This window comes from Pleurodeles waltl, chromosome 2_2 (assembly GCF_031143425.1).
Source record: "Pleurodeles waltl isolate 20211129_DDA chromosome 2_2, aPleWal1.hap1.20221129, whole genome shotgun sequence".
Lineage (NCBI taxonomy): Eukaryota > Metazoa > Chordata > Amphibia > Caudata > Salamandridae > Pleurodeles > Pleurodeles waltl.
The window spans coordinates 640,267,929-640,283,702 of NC_090439.1; the positions used below are offsets into that span (position 1 = coordinate 640,267,929).

A 15,774-nucleotide genomic window follows, 5' to 3' on the forward strand; every position below is an offset into this window, starting at 1 on the left:
GCAAATGACATCGATTTAACCTTCCAAGTTAGAGGGCCAGTTAGACCTGTTTGTCACTTTGGCCCAATGAACGGTGTCTGTCATAGTCTGATTTAAACACATTGAACCCCGTTATGCTAATCACAGCATTATCCTTTTACTATCTCAAACTTAGGCACTTCTCGCCCTTTGTACATGCAGAACAGCTATCTTTAAATATGACATGTTTATTCTCTCTGGCACTGTTTGTCTATTATCAAACCCACTTCACTTAGAGTTACTGTTCCTTATAAGAGAACTTTCAGTTATACAGTTGGTTCAGTTATACACTTAGCTCTATTTGAAGAACGGAACATAATTTATGTAGTTTATCTACATTTTCCAATGTATTTTAACACATTTTGGAAATGGGTTGTCAAATCTAAATTCTCCTCTGTCAACACTCCCACTCTCACTCATTTGATCATACCTGTTGGCATGGTGGTTGTGACTACATACATGTTGGTTACACCTTCCCATGATGTTTAAATCAAGATTCCTGGTGGGCCCACTCTTATCCTATAATAAGGGGTCAGCCTCTTACCACACATGGCCTCATACGTGCATGGGATTGGGATATAAAACCGGGTTAGGATTCCAGACACCTAGAATTTCTGGACCTGTAGCTCGAGAAGCGTCCTTGGTAGTTTTATTTAAATAAAACTGTATCCTTGGACTAGTTTCATGGAGACTCTTAAGAAAAACTGTTGAGCCCTCTCTTCAGTATTCAGACTCGATTTCTCAGATGTTCTTCTCTGACAGCTCTTTCTCCTCACCTTCTCCTCTCAAGTAGCATCACCAGCTCCCCCTCTGAAATAGCAGCTTCCTTGAGTCAAGCTTTAAATATCCTTAAATATTTTAAGGAGGAAATGATTGCTGAGACTGTCCTTGGAGCACTCTCACCCGTTGTGACGAAGTAACCTGTCTGTCGAACTTTAAATCAGGCCCTTTGTTGCTTTTCCCCCACTATTTCTGTTCAAATGACCTCCTCACACCAAAAATAGAGTTGAAGCACAAAGGGGGTTATTCTAACTTTGGAGGAGGTGTTAATCCGTCCCAAAAGTGACGGAAAAGTGACGGATTTACCACCAGCCGTATTACGAGTCCATTATATCCTATGGAACTCGTAATACGGCTGGTGGTATATCCGTCACTTTACCGTCACTTTTGGGACGGATTAACACTCCTCCAAAGTTAGAATAACCCCCAAAATGTTTTAATCCGGCTAATTCATAGTCCCTTTTCAGTGTTGTTAGGTGGCCTCTGAATGAACACATGGCCAGCAGTATGATTTTGGTTCGATTTTGTATAATTGGCGAGTCATATATCTAGTCTTCACAAAGTTGACACGAGTCTGACAATAAATAATACCTAGCATGTCTAACCGGACTGCAAGTGAAGCAGGTGTAACAAGCAACTCTTTTCCAGCCAGTGACACATTCCTCTGGTAAAGAAATTCAACGTGGTGTTTATTATCGGAACTGATTAACAATTAGTTTCCACCCGATTTAATCTTGTTATACAATCTGTGAAAAATTCCAATAAAAATAACTAAACTGCCTTCAGTAGGAAAATATTCCATACTTTGATTTTAATTTGTACAGAACTACAACACTTCACTTTCTCCTTTATTTCCTGTTTCTAGGGCACAGGTGATCAGTACTGTCACTTTAAAATTGAGAAAAACTTAGAAAATGGATCCATATGTCTGGAGTCTGTCAGAAGCCGAGGAATGTATGTTGGTTTTCTGACTGATGGTCGGACGAAGCCACTTGTACACACAGGAGAGAGAAATGTCATGATCTACCCACAGGTCATCAAATGTAAGTGGCTGCTTGAATTATTATTTATATGGGTCCAGCTTGATTAGGAAAATACAACAGAGTTAAACAGTTACTAGCAATAATATGCCATCCCTACGTCCTGTTGTTTCCATACGTAAATGAGTATAGATTGCCAATAATAGATCTTTTGTGGCTAGTCACTGTGTTGAGGTCCTGGTGCACCATGTGCTGTCACTTGCAGAATTCCCCTATATTTTTTTGATTATGCTAGTATAGGTTAAGGGCAGTAACATATTATTTAAACAGTCTGCATTTGTGCCTTGAATAGCATTTATTTGTGCACTGAGACTGTACGCTTATAATAGTCTTTAAAATGAAGCCACAAAAGGAATATGAGCTTCTTGCTTCGTCCATGCAAAGCTCACAGAATGGTATTTTGTGTGCTAAACATTGCAACATGTCTGATTTTTCCATAATTTACCTGGAGGGGAAGGTGTCAGATATGCTACTACGCAGTACTATGGCTGCAGCAATGAGGTAAAATGTTCTTGAAAGATGACCTTGCTAAATTGTCCAGTTTCTTCAATAACAGGGTTCTAAAAATAACATTCACTAATATTTTGGATGCTTCACATAAAAGCTGGATGTTGCACGCATGGAGTCACGAAGAAGGGAGCCTCTGACCGCTCCATAGAAAAGCTAAGGGAAAAGGGATATAAGCTATAAATTCCCCCTGGATGCGGTGGGGTGTTAAGGATAGTAACCAGGGGCCAGATGTAGCAAAAAGCAAAATTGTGACTTGCAATTTGCGAGTCCATCCGACTCGCAAATTGCAAGTCGCAATTTGCTATGCAGTACGGTGTCTCAGACACCGACTGCGACTCGCAATGGGGTCGCAATGACCCACCTCATGAATATTCATGAGGTGGGTCGCAAATTGCGGCCCCATTGCGAGTATAGGCACTCGCTAACATGGAGGCCTGCTGACGTCAGCAGACCTCCATGTTCGCGACCTGCTTTTAAGTAAAGCAGTTTTTTTTTTTTGAAGTGTAGCCCGTTTTCCTGATAGGAAAACGAGCTGCACTGCAAAAAAACCGAAACCTTTTGTTTCGGTATTTTTTCAGGGCAGGGAGTGGTCCCTTGGACCACTCCCTGCCCTGAAAAAATATTTTGGGGTCCAGTCACAAACTGGAAGGGGTCCCATGGGGACCCCTTCCAATTTGCGAGTGGGTTACCATCCACTTGAAGTGGATGGTAACTGCAATGCCATTTGCGACCGCGTATGCGGTCGCAAATGGTATTGCATCCCACAGCGACTCGCAAATAGGAAGGGAACACCCCTTCCAATTTGCGAGTCGCAAATGCATATTGCGAGTCGGTAACAACTCGCAATATGCATTTCTGCATGCCAAACCCACGTTTGCGACTCGCAAACGGCGAATTTCGCCGTTTGCGACTCGCAAACGGGTTGCTACATATGGCCTCAGATCCGAGAGAACATCCTGCCTGTCGGGACACCTAATTAAAGACCCACTTGACGGCAAACGTTTTGTAGGATATCACATGACTCAGCAGCAAACACAATATTATGCTGCAAGGCAAACACGAAGTTCTAGTTTAATTGGTTAGACATATGTGATGAGTCACTTTTTCAATATTCTTTTTTAATCAACTTAAATAGTTTTCTCAGAAATAAACTGGACGAGAGTGCAAATGCAAGCATTTAGGCCCATATTTATCCTTTTTTAGCGCCGCATTTGCTCCGCTTTTTGGCGCAAAAAGGCGCTAACATAAAATACAATTGTATTTTGCAGGTTTGCGCCATTTTTACGTCAAAAAGTGGCGCAAATGCGGCGCTAAAAAGCATAAATATGGGCCTTAATGAGCAGGAACTCAAGGTAAAACATGAAAGAGATGGGGGCGATAGTATACTGATAGGTGTGTATTGCCCTTTACCTAGAAAGTCTTCTATTGTTAAAGTTGCCACCAAAGGTTCTTTTGGCTGCTTCTCCACCCAGGGGCGTGCCGCACATCCTCTGTGTCATCCAGGTAAAACAAGGTGTGTCCCTGCTTTGACTCCTACCAAACCAGAGCTCCCATCAGAGACTGTAGATGGTAATCACAAACCAACATCAAAGTAAGACTCAACATGAACACAGAGCAGAACTCACTGAGCTGAATTCCACAGACCGGAAACTGTGCCCACGCACTGCCTGAGTTCCTGAACACTCCTGTTTCTTATGCACATGAATGAGTGTGCATCATTCTCCTGATTTTGAAGAACTTACATTTTCCCCACTTTTACGACTGAGTTTAAATTTTACTGCTCTCTTCAATGCAAGTCTAATACATTGATAAAGCCATAACACTGCATTAAGCTTCGTCGTGTCCAGAAGTGCGTCTCGATGGCTCACCTGAGAGACAAAGCCTGAAGCTTCAGTATTGCCCGGTTCCTGAGGATCAGTGCTTAATATGTAAATAAAGAGGTGCCAGTGCTCAAAGACCTTCTCTTATACACGAGGCTGCTGTAATTAAATCTGCCAGCACTGAATACTCAGGCAGCGTAATCCTGAAGCCATCTCGGGCCTCTTCAATCCATTTACGGGAACCCCTGCCCCTTCAGCTCATCCTGCAACTTTCTACTTTCTCCCTTTATGACGCTTTTTAGTTTTTCCTTCTTCCGTCTTTCCCATATGTGTCTTTTGCTCGCAGCAAATGCTTGAGGCATACAAATAAGCCCCGGCCCTCACAAATAAGTGCTGGTGCTCAGCACCGGAAACAACAAGCACAAATTAAGCACTGCTGAGGATCTAGGGATGCTTGCAACCCCTGCCACAAGAATTGCTCCATTGCTTCTGAGTTCCCTAGGCCCTGAGACCAGTGTGAATGCTGGAGGAGGGGCGCACATCTAAGCACATATTGTGGGCTCGCAAAGTATATGACACTAAGCCAGTGAGGCTGATCCAGGGATATTCCTTACCACAGAAGCGTGAAATACGGGACAGCTAGCAGAAGATGGCACGATTGTAAATCTTAAAATAAGAACCATGATTTAACATTACAATCATGCAGGAAAACAGTATTAGCGTGTTTTAGAAGCTCTTTAGTGGTCAGCTGGAGCAAGGAAAGAGAGCATGGACACGTTTGCCTAGCCACGCAGAAACAGTTGCATTTGTCTAACATGAATAACGAATTTTCATTCAGGGATCGTTTGAATATTGCCCTACAGTGCTCTGAATAAGCAGCTGGTGGTTATACTTCTCTTCTAGTCTTCCTACATATCCGCAATAAAAATTGTCGGACGTCTGCTAGGAAACCATTACATATAAAGTGACTTTGCAAGCGTTAGCCTTAAGCATGTGGAGAGAAGAAAATTGGGGTTTCTTTTTGGTGACGTTAAATGAATCTGTATTTTAGTTGGCAGGGAGAAGCCCATGGGAACTTCTGCACCCGACAGCCAAGAAAAAGAAGTGACCAATATGTATGAGCAAGACCCAGAGAAACCCCAGAAACCAATGGCTCAGAGCCCATCAGACTCGCCACCCCTGCGCAAGAGTAAGTTGAAAAGCCCTGCTTTCTGTCTGGGTCTGACTTCTGCACGACCTCTCGCCTGGGAGGAAATCACGAAGTTATGGGCGGATGTTACATCATAGCTTTGCGCTATCAGCAGCTACACACATGTCATCATGTGATAGATTTGCTTTCTTCCTCTCACTTGTGATGTATTAGACTCTGCAAGTACTGGCCATGCTACATGCTGATGAAGGCTTCTGCCAAGTCACTGAAATCATGTTTGCAACCTGGAAATATGTGGCATGTGTGCAGAATATCATGTGCAACCAACCTAACATTATAAGCATTCTGACACGTGTGATTAACAAGTGGCCATTAGATGCTCAGACATTTACGTAGATAACCATACACGTATGCACCTATGCAAGCCTTCAAATGTATGAATTGTGGGAATTCACAAACATTCCCAGCTGTACATCTGAAAAGCGGTGCTAGCCACTTCTCAACAGGCTTACTACTGGTAATGTCACAGTTCATTTGCTATTTCGCCATAGGTGAGTTATACACAGTATATATTTACGTTGGAGAAATGTAAATTTGCAGGTTTTACTAGGTGGATATTCACTAATATTCTGTAATAATGTTAGACAAGGTGATTTTTTAGAATGTTATGGATTAGTTGATGTTTCAACAACAGTGATATACCAGGAACAATTTTCTCAAGCTAATTTACTAGCTGATAGTTAGAATAGTGATTCTTAGACTAGGAGGTATAATAATATAACTGTGATATAGTAGAAGAAACTTTGAAACAATGATAAGCGGAAGAGGCTTTTTCATATTGCCATGTACATTAACAGTTCTTAATGCCTTCTACTGTGGGTGTTCTATTAATGTCTTACATTATCCCCTTCGCTGCCAGGCCTTCTTCCCCCTCAGGTGGCAGACAATTTTTTGGCTATTTGAAGCAGTTTGCGCTTAGGCCCTCATAACTTTTTGTCCACATAAGCTACCCACGCCAAATTTGCGTCCTTTTTTTCCTACATTCTAGGGATTCTGGAGGTACCCATAGTTTGTGGGTTCACCTGAAGGAGGACAAAAAATTAGCCAAAATACAGCAAAAAATTAGTTTTTTTCAAAAAATGGGAAAAAAGGGCTGCAGAAGAAGGCTTGTGTTTTTTTCCCTGAAAATGGCATCAACAAAGGGTTTGTGGTGCTAAAAGCACCAGCTTTCAGGAAGAGGCAGATTTAAGTTCAGAAAACCCCATTTTTCATCACAATTTTGGGATTTTACTGGGACATACCCCATTTTTACTATTATTTGTGCTTTAAGCCTCCTTCCAATTAGTGACAGAAATGGTTGTGAAACCAATGCTGGTTCACATAAAGCTAAACATTTCTGAAAAGTAGACAAAATTCTAAATTCAGCAAGGGGTAATTTGTGTAGATCCTACAAGGTTTTCCTACAGAAAATAACAGCTGGACCAAAAACATATTGATATTGAGGTGACAAAAACAGTCATTTTTCCCAACGTTTTACTCTGTAACTTTTTCTTGCGATGTCAGATATTTTAAAGCAATATACTGTTATGTTTGCTGGAGTCTTCTGGTTGTGCGGACATATAGGGATTGTAGGTTCATCAAGAACCCTAGGTACTCAGAGTCAATAAATGAGCTGCACCTTGCAATGGGTTTTCATTCTATACTGGGTACACAGCAATTCATTTGCTGAAATATAAAGAGGGAAAAATAGGTATCAAGAAAACCTTTGTATTTCCAAAATGGGCAAAAGATAAGGTGTTGAGAAGCGGTGGTTATTTGCACATCTCTGAATTCCGGGGTGCCCATACTAGCATTTGAATTACAGGGCATTTCCCAAACAGAGGTCTTTTTTACACACTGTCATACAATTGGAAGGAAAAAATGTAGAGAAAGACAAGGGGCAATAACACTTGTTTTACTATTCTGTGTTCCCCCAAGTCTCCCAATAAAAATGGTACCTCACTTGCGTGCGTAGGTCTAAGGCTCGCAACAGGAAATGCAACATGGACACATCACATTTTTACATTGAAATTTGACGTTTTTTTGCAAAGTGCGTAGCTTTAGATTTTGGATTCTAGCTCAGCCAGCACCTAGGGAAACCTACCAAACCTGTGCATTTTTGAAAACTATACACCTAGGGGAATCTAGGATGGGGTGACTTCTGGGGCTCGCACCAGGTTCTGTTACCCAAAATCCTTTGAAAACCTCAAAATGTGGCTAAAAAGACACTTTTTCCTCACATTTTGGTGACAGAAAGTTCTGGAATCTAAGAGGAGCCACAAATGTCCTTCCACCCTGCGTTCCCCCAGATCTCCCAATAAAAATGGTACCTTACTTGTGTGTGTAGGGCTAGCGCCCGTGACAGGAAATGCCCCAAAACACAACGTGGACACATCACATTTTCCCAAAGAAAACAGAGCTGTTTTTTGCAAAGTGCCTAGCTGTGGATTTTGGCCTCTAGCTCAGCCGGCACCTAGGGAAACCTACCAAACCTGTGAATTTATGAAAACTAGACACCTGGGGTAATCCAAGATGGGGTGACTTGTGGGGCTCTCACCAGGTTCTGTTACCCAGAATCCTTTGCAAACCTCAAAATTTGGCCAAAACACACTTTTCCTCACATTTCGTTGACGGAAAGTTCTGGAATCTGAGAGGAGCAACACATTTTCTTCCACCCAGCATTCCCCTAAGTCTCCTGATAAAAATGGTACCTCACTTGTGTGGGTAGGCCTAGTGCCCGTGAAAGGAAATGTCTCAAAACACTATGTGGACACATCAAAATTATCAAATACTAAATTACCTGTTTTTGCGGGCGGGGGGACCTGCGTTTCTGTTCCTGGGCTCAGCAGCCATACAGGGAAACCTACCAAACCCAAACATTTCTGAAAACTAGACACCCGAGGGAATCCAGGGAGGTGTGACTTGCGTGGATCCCCCAATGTTTTCTTACCCAGAATCTTCAGCAAACCTCAAATTTAGCCAAAAAACTCACATTTTCCCCATATTTCTGTGTGGGATCACAGCACAGGGACAAATCTCCTACCACCCAAAGTTCCCCTCAGTCTCCAGGTAAAAATGATATCTCACTCATGTATGTCGGCCAAGTGCCTGTGACAGGGAAGAGCCAAAAACATGTCGAAATTGAGGGGGAACCAAAGCAGGTCCAAAAGGGCAGTTTGGAAAAAAACATTTTTAGGTTGACAAGTGGGGCAAAGTTTTTATCGGTATAGATGAGACTATGCTCAGTGGTAGGAATTTTGTGGATTCCTGCAGATTCCGGAAGGTTCCATCACAAAAATGTGGAAAAAATGTGTGATTTTCAGCAAATTTTGAGGTTTGCAGGGCATTGTGGGTAAGAAAATGGTGCAGGGTGCATGTAGAGCACACCACCCTGGACTCACCCAGATGTTTAGTTTTCAGATGTGTCTAGGTCTTGTGGATTTTTCTACATCGCAGTGTTCCAAAGTACAAAAAGTACAACCCTCACCATTTCAAGTGGGACGATTTTGAGAGTTAGCTAAGCTCTCATGGCCCAAATGTAAAACCAAAACCCAAAATAATAAAATGTCCTCTTGCTTGCCGTGGGATAAGATGTTTTAGTGTGCAGGGGGAGAGCTGAAAGACTGTTACCCCCTTCAGTTGGGGTGGGGGCATAACCATGCCCATACTGGTTGGTAGGCACTACCACACTATATATATATATATATATATATATATATATATATATATATATATATATATATATATATATATATTTTATACACTGTCTTCTAGTAGACTGTCTGCCCCCCTGGGGTGTAGATCGGGGGTAACTGCCCCATCTGCCCACTGGTGGGCAGAACAACTTTGGCCCCATTTATTTGGGGGTGGGGGTATGGCCATACCCCCACCCTCTTATTTTGAAAACAAAATCTTCCCTGGTCTCTGTTGGGCTTTCTGCCCCCCTTGGGGGAAGATGGGCCTTCCAAAAATAGGCTGATCTGCCCCCAACGGGGGAAGATATGGCCAACAGTACTGTGTCCGCATGGGGAGCGACCCTTGCCCAAGGGGCTGCCCCCAAACAAAACACACACACACTAATCCCTGGTGCCTAAGTGGTTTCTGCCCCCAAGGCGAGCAGAAATGGCCTAAAATAATTTTGCCCACCCAAGGGAGCGACCCTTGCCTAAGGGGTCGCTCCCCTTGCGTGAAATTGACTCCAAAAAATTAAAATCCCTGGTGTCTAGTGGTTTCTGCTTGGGGGCCGATTGGCCTAGTAAAAATAGGCTGATCTGCCCCCAGTGGGGCAGAAATGGCCTAAATACGATTTGCTCCCCACATATAATAAAATAAAGTAAACAAAAAAAAATCCCTTGTGCCTAGGGGTTTCTGCCCCTCCGGGGGAAGATCGGCCTAATTATAATAGACCAATCTGCCCCTGGGGGGCAGAAAAGGCCTAAAATGTTTTTGCTCCCTGGGGAACGGCGCTTGCCCAAGGGGCCGCTCCCCTAATTCCATAATATAAAAAATAAAAACTTTCTGGTGTCTAGTGGGCATTTCTGCTGCCCGATCGCATTGCGATCGGGCTGCAGAAATGCTGAGAAAGACATCAAAGGAAAGGCTTTTCCTTTCCTTTTGATGCCTCTCTCGGCCCCTCCACGTGATCGGAGGAGAAATGCTTTTGCATTTCTTTTCCGATCCGTGCTGGAAACTGAGCTTCCAGCACAGAGGGCCAGGCCTCTGATGAGGTCAGCGCTATTGCGTGCTGATGTCATCAGACGCCATGGGCGATGGACGGGAGGGGGGTCGGGGGTGGAAGGGGAAGTGATTTCCCTTCCATCCCTGCCTAGGGGGGTGGGTGCGAGGCCCCCGGGTGAGCACAAACGCTTTCCCCGAGGCCCGTATTTGGATGTAACGGTTACGTCCTGGGCACCCGAGCGGTGCTGCCCAGGACGTAACCGTTGCGTCCAAGGCACCCGAGGGGTTAATGCCGCATCTAAGCCAAAGGGGAGGATGCGTGAGGACTTGCAATCACAATACCTTTATGGGCAACCACCCCCTAATCTTATCCCAGACAGGCTAACAAAGAACTGGTTGTAGCCCTCAGATTTGTCACGCTTGGCGAGGCCTCTCTGTAAGTTTATGCTTTTTCAGTATTAAGAAACCTTCATTTTAATAGTAAGTTTATGAGTGCGGAGACTCCGCAGTCAGAGCAAAGAATTCCACACATAAAAAGATAGGCCTATCCTATCTCTTTATGTGTGGAGTTCTCATCCCTGACTGCGAAGTCTCTGCAGTCGTAAAATGACTATTAAAATGCAGTTTTGTGGATACTGAAATGCGTAAAGTTACACAAACGTGTTCTTCAACCTGCAACAGCTTTATAGTCGGGCGTGTTGAATCTTGATGGGCTGGCTGGAGGTATACTGCTCTGTCATCGTCCAACCAAGCTCTCCCTATGCTACATCCAGGCTCACTATTCCACTCCCGGTCTCTCACACAATACAAGTGTGTTTCATCTTTTCATCTGTTGAATGCAAAGAATTATTTTGTAATTGGATGTGACTGTAAGCACTGTGGGAAGATTGGTAATTTTACTGGAGTATGTACGGATCACAAACATTTAGCAATAATTTGTGTTAGGGATGAGGATGCTGCAGAAGAAGTTGCTTGTGATGTTACAAATTTGAACGTTCAAGGGAGAAAGTTGTGCGATGATGCCACGTGGAGAGAAGAGACTTGGGGTTTCTTTTTGGTGACGTTAAATGAATCTGTATTTTAGTTGGCAGGAAGAAGCCCATGGGAACTTCTGCATCTGACAGCCAAGAAAAAGAAGTGACTAATATATATGAGCAAGACCCAGAGAAACCCCAGAAACCAGTGGCTCAGAGCCCATCAGACTCACCACCCCTGAGCAAGAGTAAGTTGAAAAGCGCTGCTTTCTGTCTGTGTCTGTCTTCTGCGCGACCTCTCCCCTGGGAGGAAATCACACTATTATGGGCGGATGTTACATCATAGCTTTGAGCTATCAGCAGCTACACACATGCCATCATGTGATGGATTTGCTTTCTTCCTCTCACCTGTGATGTATTAGACTCTGCAAGGACTGGCCATGCTACTTGCTGATGCAGGCTTCTGTCAAGTTATTGAAATTAGGTTTGCAACCTGGAAATCTATGACATGTGTGCAGAATATCGTGCAACCAACCTAACATAAGCGTTCTGACATGTATGATTAACAAGTGGCCATTATATGGTGTGCTGTGAAAGTTTGGGGGCTGGATTTAGAAAGAAAAGACATACATTTACATTTATAGCCATACACCTATGCAAGGGTGTAAGTGCAGGAATTGTGGGAATTTCCAACTGTATATCTGAAAAGCGGTGCTAGCTACTGCTTAACAAGCTTACTACTGGTAAAGACAAAGTTCATCTGCTATTTCACCATAGCTGCGTTATATGCAGTATACATTTTCATTGGAGAAATGCAGCCTCATTTGAAAATGCAATATGTTTGATTTTTTTTTCCACTGTGAAAAAAATCTCTGTGGAGAAACCCTTTCCCATCAGTGCTTAATTTGGGACAACATAAGTTCTATGGCTCTTGTCAGGATGCCACTGCAACTTGCAACTCTCATTGCCCTTACCAGTGCCCCCAGTGAATGAACAAGTATACAATTCAGATTCTTCCAAGACCCTAAAGCTGTAAGAATGGCTTGAGCAGCAGGTACTGGTCATTTTTAATGTATGTTGAATTAATAAATACATGTTGTTGTGTTCATCTCTAATTTAGACAAACAGTGCCACCATGTGGCAGACTGTCAAAATTGCTGGTGCCATGCCCTGGAAACCACTGGCTCAAATTAAGCACTGCCATAAATCCCTAGGATGTTTCAAGGTTTGCAGGTTCCCTTTTTACTCTGGAAGCAGACTTTTCCCAGTACTTTGCTGAAGAAAATCTCTGTAGGATAGAAAAGGATCAGAGATGAGTTTGTGAATGCCAGCAAAATGGTTTGTGGAAATTCACAAGCTCACAAGGCAAACTACGCTATAAACCTACTGCTAGCATGGTGTTCACTAGCACTTTAATGGTAGTATAACCATTACAGCTGACAAGAATCCTTTTGTGGACAGCTACTGGACATAATTTGAGCAATTTTTGCCTGTAAACATAAGTTTACAGCCATAAATGTTTTGTGAATGAGGCCTTACATATTTATAAAGCAATACCTCCCTACTGAAAGTTAGATGAGTCAAAATCATTAGTCCATATGGGGCAGGGGAACCTCTGCCTGTTCCTAAGCATATTAATTAAAAACAGGTTTTCAAGCGGGACTATATATGCCAATTAATTGCCATGTTTATCTTCCTGAACTCTGCTACACTAGATAACATCTTGAATAGCAAAGACTAAGATTCAGTCTAAGCCACGACTAAGAAATGATATGTTTAATGATTTTCTATAGGCTTGCGATTTCAGTAGCAGCAAACACATCATTTACAGCCATCCACTGAAATATTCACTAATATTCTGTAATAATGTTAGATGAGGTGGCATTTTGGAATGTTGTAGATCAGGTGATGTTTCTACAGCAGTGATTTACCATGTACAACTTTGGTGAATAAATATACTAGCTGATAATTAGAACAGTGACTTTTCAGGCTAGGAGGTATAATATAAAACCATGATATAGTAGATGAAACTTTGGAAAAGTGATAAGCGGAAGAGTCTTTTCCATTCTGCCATTGATATTAACAGTTGTTAATGCCTTCTGCTGTGGGTGCTAATTGTTTTGAATTCATACCACATCTATGCCAAAGGGGAGGATGCATGAGGATTTACGATCACAATAACTATATAGACACCCACCCCATAATATTATCCAAGACAGACTAACAAAGAACTGGCTATAGCCCTCAAATTCGTCATGCTCGGCCAGACCTCCCCGAGGGCCTGATTCAGAAAGGTAAACTTACACCTTTGTGTAAATTTACACTTTTTCAGTATTCAGAAAACTTAAAAGTAAGTTTGAGTGCGAAGCCTGCAGTTGAGATGTAGAACTCTGCACATAAAAGATAGGCCTATCCTATCTCTTTTTGTCTGGAGTTCTCTGCCCTGACTGCAAAGTCTATGCAGTCGTGAATTGACTATTGAAATGCAGTTTTGTGGACACTGAAAAGCGTAAAGTTACACAAACGTGTAAGTTTACGTTTACCTTTATAAATCAGGCCCTAAGACTATTGTTCTGCAACCTGCAACAGTCCTATACTCGGGCGTGTTGAATCTTGATGGGCAGGCTGGAGGTTTGCTGCTCTGTCATTGTCTAACCAAGCTCTCCCTATCCAGGCCCACTATTCCACTGCCGGACTCTCACACAGTACAAGTGTGTTTCTTTTTTTCATCAGTTGAAGGCAAATAATAATTCTTTAATTGGATGTGACTGTAAGCATTGTGGGAAGATTGGTCGTTTTACTGGGGTGTTTAAGGGCCACAAACTTTCAGCAGTAATTTGTGTTAGGGATGAGGATGCTGCACAAGTTGTGTATGATGTTGCATATTTGGTGTTGAACGTTCAAGAGGGAGAGTTGTGCGACAATCAATACTTATACGCCATAGTCAGTGGCAGAATGAGAAGTTCACTGTAGACTCTGGAGCAAGGGTTTTTATTGTGTCAGAAAAAAAGTTTAAGGTTCTTCCGAGGAGCAGAGTGGTTCCACCAGAAATTTCAGCATAGACACTTAAGGGAAGTAAAATCAATCTTGTTAGGTATTTTTGGGCAGGGATGAAAGTCAAGGGACAACAAATGAATGAGAAGTGTATCTAGTGTGAAAAAGTATCCAATATCTTGAGTTGAAGATCTCAGCCACAGTCTAATATAATTGTGCTGAAGGAGATGTCTTAATTAGTAATGATTAAAGAGTGTTTACGTATTATTAAGAATGATTAATGTAGAAAAATGAATAAAATAGAAAAATAATGTGCACGTTTGAAATTGTGACCTCGAAGAATGGCCACCAGTTTTCACGAATTGTACTAAATAATTATTAATATGCATGAAATACTGAAAATGTATTAGATTAATGTAGTAATATGTCATATTTAGGGTTATGAAATATGCTTCCTTTTTATTAATCGTAGGCCTTAACTTAGCAAGTGTCATGGCCTAGTTTTGCCAGGTCTCATGCAGAAGCTATATTTCTTGGCGTTTAATGAAAAATGCTGACAGAGTGAACTAACTGTGAAACACCCATTGTCTTGTTAAAATGCTTAGCAGAAACTTTCTATGGGAACCGACGGACAGGAGATGATGTCTCTAGTAATGTATCAAAACGTGTGTAAAATGTGCAAGAGGTTCTTTCCCAGGATGCGAACAATGAAGACACTGACTGGAGACAAAGATGCAACAAATTCGACACCTGGCGAGCCGGATGATGAGAACATCATAAAGCAGACCAGTCAATGACGTGTGAAGTGTGAAATACTAGAATTCATAGATTTGGTATAGAACTCTCTCTGGACAGAGTAATACCATACGATTAAATGACTAATTGGAAATTAGGGAATATTTTGGGTGACTTTGATATAACATCGTGACAGAGGGAAAAGACTTCAGACCTTATTCCGATTTGTGATGTGATATTTGGGAGAAGAAGAGATTTGAGATTCTGTTATTGGGCTCATACTCTCTGACTGAGAGCCTGATGTTTTGCTGATCATTTGATGACCTGAGGACGAAGACTGATTCTGCTTGCTGACCCATACCGTGAATAGGTAGATCTGACAATGACTGAACTGCATTTGTGTGCCTTTCCTTTCTAGGTACCAACTGTGCTGTCTTAATAGTTATCTTTTGGTAGATGTTTTCTAAATTTGTGTTCTAAATTGTTTTTGCATGAAGCCCCACATGCTGATGCTAATCTGGGTTAGTTGAGGCTATTCACATGACGACTGACAAATTGCAGGCACAAATGGTTGACAAACTATTTTGCTGAACTCTATGGATGTCGTAAAAATATTGAAATTGGTTTTACTAATGATTTGTGCTGATGCTTTAGAATGTCTTTTGATTCAAGCTTTGATTACATCATGTTTCTTGCGCCTTTTTGGTTAACAAGTATTATTAATTGTGTTCGATTTGATATGGAGATTAAACTGCATGATTTTAGAATTGTTAATAATAGGGAGATAAACTTACTAAACTTTAATTAAAGGTGTGGTTATTCATGGCTGAAAGGTCATGGTGTGTGAAATTTACTGACTCCATTGATTATTGATTTGACTAATGATTATTGCTTATTGGATTGTTGTATCTGCTTTGGAACTATGGTAAGAACATCATAAATGAGTCAAAAGGTTAATTGACCTATACTTGCCCCTTGTAAGTTTACTTATTAAGGACCGACGCGCTAACTATTGTAAGGCCATCTATCAAAAGGCA

At 42.0% G+C, this 15,774-nt stretch overlaps 1 protein-coding gene across 2 annotated transcripts in view; it reads left to right on the forward strand.

Annotated features, from left to right (window-relative positions):
- The window catches only part of LOC138282511 (oxygen-regulated protein 1-like), an 896,912-nt gene that overhangs the window by 580,460 nt on the left and 300,678 nt on the right, over positions 1-15,774 (forward strand). Inside the window, exons 16-18 of one of the 2 annotated variants that reach the window (XM_069220189.1) lie at positions 1,664-1,841; positions 5,220-5,357; positions 11,119-11,256. In XM_069220189.1, coding sequence (XP_069076290.1) covers positions 1,664-1,841; positions 5,220-5,357; positions 11,119-11,256 — 454 coding nt within the window. The remainder of the gene's footprint in view (positions 1-1,663; positions 1,842-5,219; positions 5,358-11,118; positions 11,257-15,774) is intronic. The other variant, XM_069220190.1, reaches the window with a different exon arrangement.